Source organism: Pelmatolapia mariae, linkage group LG6 (genome assembly GCF_036321145.2).
Source record: "Pelmatolapia mariae isolate MD_Pm_ZW linkage group LG6, Pm_UMD_F_2, whole genome shotgun sequence".
Taxonomy (NCBI): Eukaryota; Metazoa; Chordata; class Actinopteri; order Cichliformes; family Cichlidae; genus Pelmatolapia; species Pelmatolapia mariae.
In genome coordinates, this window is record NC_086232.1 from 25756507 (window position 1) to 25767182 (window position 10676).

At 40.4% G+C, this 10676-nt stretch overlaps 1 protein-coding gene across 1 annotated transcript; it reads right to left on the bottom strand.

Moving 5' to 3' along the window:
* Positions 1-973: 973 nt before the first annotated feature.
* On the bottom strand, positions 974-9969 carry stim2a (tromal interaction molecule 2a). The gene is made up of 12 exons (XM_063476360.1): positions 9876-9969; positions 7062-7192; positions 6138-6249; positions 5946-6057; positions 5517-5632; positions 4501-4678; positions 4212-4389; positions 3916-4077; positions 3726-3826; positions 3381-3634; positions 2595-2784; positions 974-2438 (listed from the first exon to the last, which is right to left on the bottom strand). The coding sequence occupies exons 1-12, from the start codon at positions 9967-9969 to the stop codon at positions 974-976; spliced, it is 3093 nt and encodes a 1030-aa protein (XP_063332430.1).
* Positions 9970-10676: the final 707 nt, after the last annotated feature.

Sequence of the window (10676 nt, forward strand, 5' to 3'; positions counted from 1 at the left end):
TTAATCTCGTTAAAATGACATTAACGCCATAACGCGGCAAATCTCCGTTAACAAGTTACCGCGGATCACCCCGTGCGTGGGGCTGGACGGCGTCAACACGTTAACAAGCTAACTGCACTAAAGCACTAGTTCCCACAAATTGAGCATTGTGTGGCACATCCGACATACTGTTTTACTTTTGTCCATGACGCGCTTACCTTCAGGGCATGCTTCACATGAAAACCAAGATAGTTCCAAACGCCAGATCTGAATGAGGGTGGGAGAGGTTCAATTTCGGGTAGCGTTGAGGCAGTTGCCATGTTGCAACGAGCTTAGCTTCTGTCTTGCTAGCTTGCGCTGCGCTCAGTGGATCTGCACTCGACAGTGCAGCCTAGGCGGAGTAGTCGAATGCAGATCCACTGAGCGCTCAACACAGACAGCATTGTCAGAAGAAAAGTTGATAAAATAAATAAAAAATGTTGTATTGTTCGATACATATGCGTACCGAACCGAAAGCACTGTATCGAACGGTTCAATATCGATACGAGTATCGTTGCACCCCTAATATATATGTATATATATATATATAAACAAGCAGAAACCTAAGGTGGTTGTAAATGCTTGGCAGAGCATCTCAAAAGATTGAATGTAAAATTTGGTGAAATCCATGTGTTTTACATTTCATTGCAAGTCATTAACTAAAAATGACTTTCATCCAAGGATTAAAGACAGCCCTTATCTTAATCTTAACTTTAACCTTAACTATTTTTGATTAGCCCTAAAATTAGGATAGCGTGTATAATAATATAATGCCTCCAGTTCCTTAACAACTAATGCAATACTATAGTTGAACCCCTTGAGCTAAAAGGTTTGTAAAACTGTGCACTTTGACTACTGAATGTCATCAAAGACAATTCGAAACGCAATTTCTATAAATTGTTCAAAAGAAAGAAAGAAAAAAATCTACTGATTGCCAGAGTTTCCGAAGAGCACTTTAAAGCTTCTCTGGACTCGACTCATTTTTCTTTTTAAAGAGATTTTTGAGCTTTAAAGGTTTCTTGCTCTTTTCCTTTTCCTTGTTCCTGTCATCTGCGGCCTCCGAAGGCAATGAGGGAGCAGGGAGGACAACCCTTGGTTTTGGCAGAGGTGGCTCCATCTCTGCTCGCAGCCTGCCAGCAGAGAGGTTTGTTGCTGAAGACATGGAGCTGCATGATTTTTCAAGGATTCCATCATAAACAAGCTGGCTCAGCGGCCCAACAGTGAAAAAGTCTGATGAAGACTTCCATGGCACCTGGGATGTTAACATGAGATCAGGCTGCACATTGTGAGCTGCCAATGAACTTAATTCTGATAACTCTTCCCTCAAGATGAATTGTTTAGGCATTTCCCTTGGGATATCAACTCTATCCCAAGAGATTTTTCCAGTAGGTGTGTCTATGGTGCTTTCAGCATCCTCTCTTGGCATTCTTGGCATTCTCCTTCTGAGAGAACCAGCAGACATTTCAAGTTCATTTCTCAGTAAACCTTTACTTGTCGATGGCTCTAAACAAAACTCTTGCATCTCTGTAGAGGATGAGGCGTCCACAAGTGCTTCGAGTCTCTCTCTGGGCAGTATCTTCATTGAAGCAACATCTGTATAGTACTCCAGCTCATCTCTAGATATTTTTCTTGTTGGTATTCTGGTTGTCTCAACTATTTTGTCTTTTGCTGATCCCCTCACAGAGGAATCAAGTTGATTTTCCCCTTTATGGAACGCATGTTTCCTGGAACCTGTGTCTTGGGAAACTCCCACTGAATCTCTGGTAATCCTTCTGGAGTCAAATAGATGTTCAGGATCATCCCTTGTCATCTTTCCTGAGGAAGTGTCAATTGAAGCGCCCATCATATCTTTTGATATCTTCCTTTTTGCTAGATCCGCTGATGCTTCTACTTCATCCCATATCATCTTCCTCACATCTATTCCCAAATCACTTCTTTCTCTGAATGTATTCTTTGAGGGAACTTCTGTCAAATCCCCCACTGTGTCCTTCTCTACTTTCCTGGGTGAAAACTCTGCATCTGTCTCATTTGAAATTCCCTTTTTAAGCGCAACATCAGTGGAAAGTCCAGTCCTGTTGCGTGACATCTTCCTTGATGTTGAATCTATACATGACTCTTCTGCAGACATTTTTAAAGAAGATGTTTCCAACGAAGTATCCAAGGTTTTGTCTCTAACCATCTTGCTACAGGCAATATCAACAGAAGTTTCAAGGTCTTCCACGGACATTTTGTGAGCTGGCGATTCAACAAGAGCCTCTACTTCTTTAGTTAAAGTTTTTGTAACAGGGCTCTCAGCAAGCAGCTCAGTGTCATCGTGATAGAGCTTTCGAGAGGAGATGTCAACAGCAGAACTAGGGAACAGTTTGCTGAGAGGAGGAGAAGTCATATACTCTGAATCTGAGAACCTTTCTTGGGAATCTCTATTAGTGAGAGAAAGGGAAAGAAGCATAAGCAAAGAAAACAGGAAAGGAAAAAAAATCAAAGGACAGCTAAGGCTGGTATAAAGGTAGGGTAAGAAAGTGGTTTAAAAATGCACAGCAAGTGCATTTTTAAAAGTTGGGAACAGGCAGACATACTGTTTTTTTAGTGTTTTTCGGAAATGTTCCTCTTCCTCGTCATAGGAAGAGTAGGGAGTTCGGATGGGGATAAGAAGGTCAGGGTCTGGGGAGATCATGGCGGCTGATGGTTGAGGAATGATCCCGGAGCGGCGTGACCGACATCTGGATACCCGTGCTCGAGGAGACCGTTTAAGTGGTGCAACTGCAACTGGTGAGAAACAATTATTAAAAATGAAGAATCTATGCAGAGCAGATGCTGTAAGAGCAGAAATTAATATGTACCCTAATTTTCATTCCAGAACACTGCTAATTAAACTTTGTCTGCTGCAGTAAACGTATGGTTAGAGAAGTTTGGTGATGTAGGAACAAGGATGATATATACATATATGTATACGTATACTAATGACACCCATTCACAATATAGTTAATAATTTCTTTTACCTCTATAGTATTTCTGTTATTTGTGAAGCGTTATTAAGGAAGGAATCTGAGCTCTTTCATTATAAAAATTTTTAAATGTGCTGTAACTGGGATCCATTTAATATTGGAATATTTTTTGAGACAGAGAATAGTTTTGTCATATATCAGGTTGTCATTAAACTCATATTTGCAGGCAATACAAACCATATAACTTAATGCAAAATATTAAATTCAACACCTATTTGCATATTTCTGAATGCATTGATTGGAAGTGTGCAAATCACATATCACGTTCCAGATTCCAGTCAAACCTAACACTGTGTGACACTGACAATAACAAGGACTCAACTAAAGCCTTAAAAGCTCCTCGTTCCTGTTTCTTACCTGGTATCTGAGGTAAAATAGGAGAGGTAGGCTCATCTAAAAGATCCTCTATGGAGCCATGAATGGAGCTGTGGCACGAACAAGATGACTGGCACACTCTAGGCAACCCCAGGGCAATTGAGTCGGAGTAGAGTTGAGCAGTGAGTTTTGCTAAACCCGGATTCCTGATGATGGGAAAGCCACAGAGGAGCTCAATATGTTGCCAGCGATGAAGACGCTCCCGCAGGCAGGCTGTTACTTCAGACAAGGCATTCCTTTAAGAGATCCAAAAAGCTTTGTGATGAAATGTTGAATCTTTATATTGACAGACACAAATACCTGCACAGAGGTAACTTTGTGACTCACTTGGCCTCCAAAATCTTGTGGTCTACTTGGTCTAGAGAGGAGCTGTGGGCCACGTGGAGTGTCCCCAGCACAGAGCTTCTCTTCTTCTTAATCCTCTCTGCCTAGAAAAAAGCATACATATGAGTCTGGGCACTTATATATGAAGGATAGTCACTATAAACATTATTACTCTTATGTTGCTATGCATTACCTCCTCCTTGGCAGTGGCAAGCTGTAGTTCTGCACTCTGCTTTTTAACATTGTAGTACTGCACCTCTACCTCATGTGTCAGCTGCAGCCACTGCTGAAGCACCTCTGTGACAGTCCAGCTGGCTTGCATGTCCTTCTCGGCCTGCTTCAGCGCTCCACGGACCTGAAGAGGTGGCAAATGTTAAAAATCATCAGTAAGCAGAAAATAATTTAGAGTAAATCCTTCAGGCCTGCCAAACTAGGATGATGAGTGTCTTGCATTTGTGAAGCTGCTTGCTCTCGCTGCAGCATTTCTACCTGTTCCAGCTCCTCCTCTGCATATCTGAGGCGGCTCAGCTCACTGACAGCTCCCTGCCTCAGCTCATGCAGACGGTGAGCCTCTTCCTGTGCCCCCATGATCTCATCTCTCATCTTCTCCTCTAGGCTCTGTTTTTCTTCTGCCACATTACGCTTTTCTTCCTGGGCTCGCTCCAGTCTGAGTAAATCAAAGCGTGTTTAGTTCAATCACACAAAGCAAAGGCAATCTGGTAACTTACAGTAGCTAAGAGACTGACAGAGAGAAGGGGGAAAAAATCACAGTTCGTACTGTTCTTGTAGTTCTATGAGGCTCTGTTCAGCCCTCTGGAGACTTTCTAAATCTTTCATCATTTTGGATATGTGGACTTTGCTGGCTTTGTTCTGAGCCTGGGCAAACCAGCAGCCACCGACTCCCATCACAACTGACACAATGAGCAGCAGGTCCTTCATGTAGTTATGAGGGGGCCCTATGATTGAATGGACATCAGATCGCTTTAAATATTAATCAAATCAAAATGTATTTCTATAGCACATAATAATACAACAAAGTTGAGCAAAGTGCTTCACAGTCGGTCAGAGCAATAGCATAAGACAGATTAAAAGAAACAGTCAAAAGGAGGGCAGGATACAATATGAACATTATGGGTAAAAAAACAACAACACATAGCTAGCCACAAAATAGCATACTAGTTTGAATAAAAAGCCAGACTAAAATAATAAGTTTTAAGACGCAATTTAAACGACTGGACTCTGAGGAACGAATATAAGGAGGAGGTTATTCCAGAGTCTGGGAGCTACGACAGGAAAGGCCTGATCACCTCTGGACTTCAGATGAGACCTCGATTGCGTCAGGACCATTTGATTGGAAGATCTAAGTGCCTTATTAGGGATATACAAATGGAGGAGTTCGCATAGATAGCTGGGAGCCAAATTGTTAAAAATTTTAAAGGTAAGCAAGAGAATTTTGAAATTGATGCGATATTCAACAGGGAGCCAATGTAGGTTGGCTAAAACTGGAGTGATGTGGGCATAATTTGTAGTACCAGTTAAGAGACGTGCAGCTGCGTTTTGAAATAACGATATGAACATTAAGTAAGTTGAAACGAAAGGCCTTAGAAACCGATTTAGCAACTTTGCTGCCTGAGCCATCATTTAATGCTGATTTTAGATTAAAGGTTAAGAGGAAAAGTAATAAAAAAGTAGTTATGCTATGTAAAGAATGGCAACAGGACATGAATGTATCTTTCCTGCTTCAAAGACATCAAAGATACTGTCTGAGGGAATAAAGTGAGGATTTCTTCTTACGTGTAGGTGGTCCGAACAGAACAACATCCAGAGCTTTGATGGTGAGCTTCTGTTTGTCTCTCTGGTCCTGAACTCTTAGCTGGCCACTCAGGAATGAAGGCTCATTAGCTGCAATCCTACAAATGGATTTTATGGTTTTTATTTTAATGGCTTATTTGGGATTACTAAAATATGCATACATGTGTGTTTTTAGGGTTTCCAGGGTGACGAGCCCTGCCTTGTATAACATATGTATGGTTGCCAGAAGAGAGTTAACAGTAGCAAAAGAAGAAGAACAATGGCGATACATGTTGACTACAGATATCACTGTGAATCAAACAAACAGGAGAGAATGTGGTTCCTTCAAAACTTAATCTGAGAATATAGTTTCTAGAAGACCAACTTGTTTATGTGGTGAATTGCCTGTACACCACCTTCAGTTATTCTCACCTGGGGAGTGTGTTTCCATTGACCTTAAACTCTTTAAAATTTCTCTCATACTGTGGCAATTCAACAAAATCCTTCAGCCAGCGGAGCACGTCATCCTGAGTCCAATTATGTACTAAAACAAAACAAGATAAAGTTTCAGATAAAACATGATACTGGACACAAACAAACACACACTGTGTTACACCCGGATACCTTCGGATGACTTCCAGCTTCTCCAGAGCTCCTCAACTGTGATGTGCTGGTCTTCTCTGTGCAGGTTGCTGTGTTTGTTAGTCTGTTGCTGCTTCATGTCTTCAATAATGAACTGCGACATTGGAGAAAAACAGTACAACAGAGTGAAAATAGGACTTTTTAAAATTTTATTATGAGGTACAACACTAAAATGCGAAGATAAGTGTCACAAGGACATCATATTGTTTGAACTTTATGTCCAGGAAAAATTGAGTGAGTGCTGGTGTCTGTCATGTGCTTAGATTTCAATCTAGGAATAAGGAGCGGTTGTTTTTAGTTTGCATTTATTTAGAATGGTTGCAGAACCACAAGTGTGTGTTGCAAACTTCAGGGATTGTGTGTGTGTGTGTGTTGGTGCTGTCTTGGAATGTGTGCTTGGCTCTAAATGAAGGCTTCATATGATGGCTAGAGGAATTTTGGGACTTTGATGAGCCCAGACCCCTCCTCTGACATCTCTATGGTAACTGCAACCTGAGCCCCTGGATACTGTATCCCTGAGCTGCATTCTGGAAGGCAAAGGCATTAGAGAAGTCTAGGTTTATTACCTGACACACATACAAACAGTATAGCAGCATATTAATGTTGAGGTAGTTTACCATTCAAAGAAATCTGAGGGGAAAAAAATTGTCACGACACACTGCTTACTGTTACGAATGACTACAAAGGTCACCAGTGTAACGGTTTTCTATTTGTGCAAACCAATTTTTGTCACTAAGCCAAAGGCAAAGTTATACTGCTATCCTTGAAGGAGCATTTGACTCTAGCAGCAGTGATGACACCTGTTGTTGCACTGCTAAACACTGTGTGCATCAATCATGCAAAAACATACAAGATAAATAAAATAAGAAAATGGGTTACATATTTCATGAAGAGCAAGGTGTCTACCTCCACACTCTCTTCCACCTCAATCCCCCCATCTTGGTCATCATCCATCATCTGATGGATGCTCCGAAGGGCCTCCAAGCTGAAGCGATCAGCCTCGCTCATGCATGGTGGAGACACTATGGCGCAGGGGTCTGCATGAGAGGGAAAGGCAATAATAATACATCTCATTATTTTGCTCAGTTTATTCCAAAATAACTTTAATTTGTCAACTTTACATCATTATTTAAGCTGATCTATAAGAGCTTTTCATTATTTTGGCTCACATAGCATCATTTATAATGTCCACAAGATCAACATGGAAAGCCTGGGATATCTTACTGTCTCCTTTGTGCATTTGGTAGTTATCACTATATCTCAAAAAAAAAAAAAACATCCCATGTAATAGCAATTCTAAATTGCATGTTCATCTGCTGGGAATTACACTGTTCTGTTTAAAAATGGCTAAGAGTCCCGAGGTAAAGTACAATAAATCTCAGTGTCCTCTGTCTGATTTTGGAGAGGTACATTACTTGCATCCTTTTCACTCTTAATGTTTGCTTTGTTTTGTGTATGTATCCCTTTTTTCCTATCAATATACTTAAAATACAACCCTATCAACCTATTAAAATAAAACCAAAGTAAAAGCAACACCATTTCAACCCAGATAAATTAGAATAAAATGGAAAACAAAATGGAAATTAAACCAAGTACCCAGTCAGTACAATACATTAGCTGAGAGTTAACAGTTTCCCTTTAAAATCTACTTATTAGCTAAACAGACTGCAGAGGTGGTTTTGTCACTGGCTGCATTCAATGTCAAGAATAATTTAATTTAATTGTTATACAATGTTTCTAATATAAATAATCTAATAAATACTGTACTCAAATTCTTTTTTGGTACTTTTAGTACTTTTTTATGACATTAGGAAACTACCCAAAGTCTAAAGTTCCAGTTTTCTGAATGAATTTATCAGAGTTAAATGGGTTTAAAACAGCTTTAACAAATTTTAGCAAACAAATAAGGTTTTAGGATCAAGTCTTCACTCCATGAAGCAACACACTATGAGAAAATGTGCAGGAAATACATTTCATTGAATCATAATGACGACTCAGTGGAGTCATTATAATCAAATCAACCATTGTAATTTGGTTTAAATCGTACAGTGAGTTCCTGGCTTGAGTACGACTACACTGATGATGACGCATAGCTTTCCGTCATCTGTCAGTCTGCTGAGTCACAGCCCATTTTCGTCTCCGTGACTCTCAAGTCTGAGTGTTTCAAGGGGCAAGAGGCTGAGAGCCCACTGTGAGCCACCTCCAGTGATGCTTACCACTCTGTGCCAAAAATGTAATGAAGAAATAATCCATGGGTAAAGAGAGGGGGGGGGGGGGGGGGGGGGGAGCAAGAGGGAGAGAGACTTCTATGGAAAAAAAACAAACAAACAGAGGATTCCCATTTCGCTGCATCCTGCCCTTAATGTACTTACAAAAATATTGGCATTTATCGCTGAAGGTTCTTGTTTTGTTTTTTCATATGAAGCAAATCCTCTGGGAATTTTTGCATCTTTAGACAATTACAACCACATGAGCCATATGTTTTCTTCATGTGCAAGATTATCTTAAGACATACACAGATACATAAACACAGGGTGTGTTTTCAGAAGGTTTCTCAAGTAAGGAACAACAGCAGAAAGTAGGAGTAAAATGATTTCAGATTATTAACTGTTTGAATGATGTAGGCATCTCTTACTCGACACAAGTGATCTGCTCTTTTCGTGATAAGTAGGAGGGAAAACTCACTAAAAATGGAATAGCAGAACATTTGGTAACCTGATGTTTCACTTGCTGCTGTCAAAACAGAAATCTATGACAGTTAAAGGCTATATGTTTTTTTCTTATCATCACCACAGGCAGGAGAATCTACAGTAACAATATATTTTTTAAAAGCAAAGATATTTATCCCTCGTTTGCTGATGAAACTTGAAGTCCAGAATAATGAGAAGCTGCTTCGATGATGAAGCTTCTTCTGCCTCACAAGGTGATGTAAACAAAGGGACCTAAAACAGTGTTTGAGCCTTTACTGCTCACTTTGTGTGAGAATTGATGTGTGGTGCTGTTAGGAATCACTTATATTTAGGGACAACAATTAAAATTAATTAATTAATTAATGCCAGGGTTAAGGTTGGGGCAGCAACAAGTAGAAAAGGACTCCAGGAAATAACTGTAGGACGACGTAAATGTCCTCTGTAGCGATAGGAAACACAACTGTGAGTTTGTGCGCAGGGGATTGTGTGGGTTTAACGATGTCCCTGTAGGACCTCCACATATAAACTTTCCACAGGTGAGCGGAAGCTGCTGGAATCCTGTGAGAGTGGAGCACATTGTGGCACATGTATATTTAGATTAAATTGTCAGAACGCTATTATTAACCCCCGTAACAAGTTTGTGACCGATTAATGGGCACGTGTCTGTTTGTTTTTAACAGATAAACAAAAACAACAAACAAAAAGTTCCTGTTTCCTAAAAATATTTTTTGGCAGCATGTGCAGGTTGCACAAACACCCCAAAACGGAATTCTACCAACAGATGCTCTAATAACCTGAAGGTTTTCTTTTAAAATAAACAAACAAATAAATGATAAAGGTTAAATTTGAAAAAATGAGTCTTTCCTTAAGTTTAAGTGTCAAACCGCCGACTATCACCGCTATAATCGGCGCAACATCAACAGTGATAGTGCAGATTTTAGTCATGCTTTACTTTCTTTCGTGTTTTCTCTTTTGTTGGCGCCATGCATCATTCAGTACATACGTGCCGGGTCGAAACTTGCGCTCTCACCGGTGATGGTAACACCCTCGAGGTCCCCGGCAACTTGTGCGGCCCAGAAGAGCGCAGCGGGGAAAACGAGCAGAAGCGGGGACGGAGGGAACATTTCACACGGATGGCAATGTTGTCGTCCAAAGCTGAGAGAGTTCTCAAAATAAACGAATAAAGAACATATACATAACCAAACCCCCGTTTCGGAGGCACCAGCGACAGTCTGCGAAAAAGTGTTAAGCGATCTGCGTTGCTATTATGGGTACATCCAGAAGGGAGATGTGATAGGCTGCTGATGTTCACTTGAGAAATCTGGCAGTGGCACTGGTGTGCAGATTGAAACGTAAAGTTTAGGTGGGTAAAAATGATATATAAAAAGTTTTAAACAAAGCGTAATTCAAACAGAAAAAAATTGCGCATGATATTCCAGGAAGAAGACAAAAACAACATCAAAACATCTGATTCTGATATAATAAATCCATATTCAGTGTGATATAATCATCTGAAAAATGGTTCTGCGTGAGATCCATGGACAAAAGTTTTTTTAAAAAACAATCCAGTTACAACTTAAAGGCACAGCAGTTTAACTGGTGGTTGATCTGTTTTCTGATTTTTATAATCCAACTAGTCGTACAAAAGGTTCCCTGGCCTCTCTCTCCCTGCAGCCCTTTCCCAGAGATGTCATGTTCCTCCTCAGAACTCCACCCCCTCACTCCATTTGCAGCATGGGGGCCTCTTAATTAGTTTTCCTAACATATTTCCCAGCCATACAAACGGGGGTCAAAACTTCCATATGACTAACCCCGATACGCAGCTTTTAAT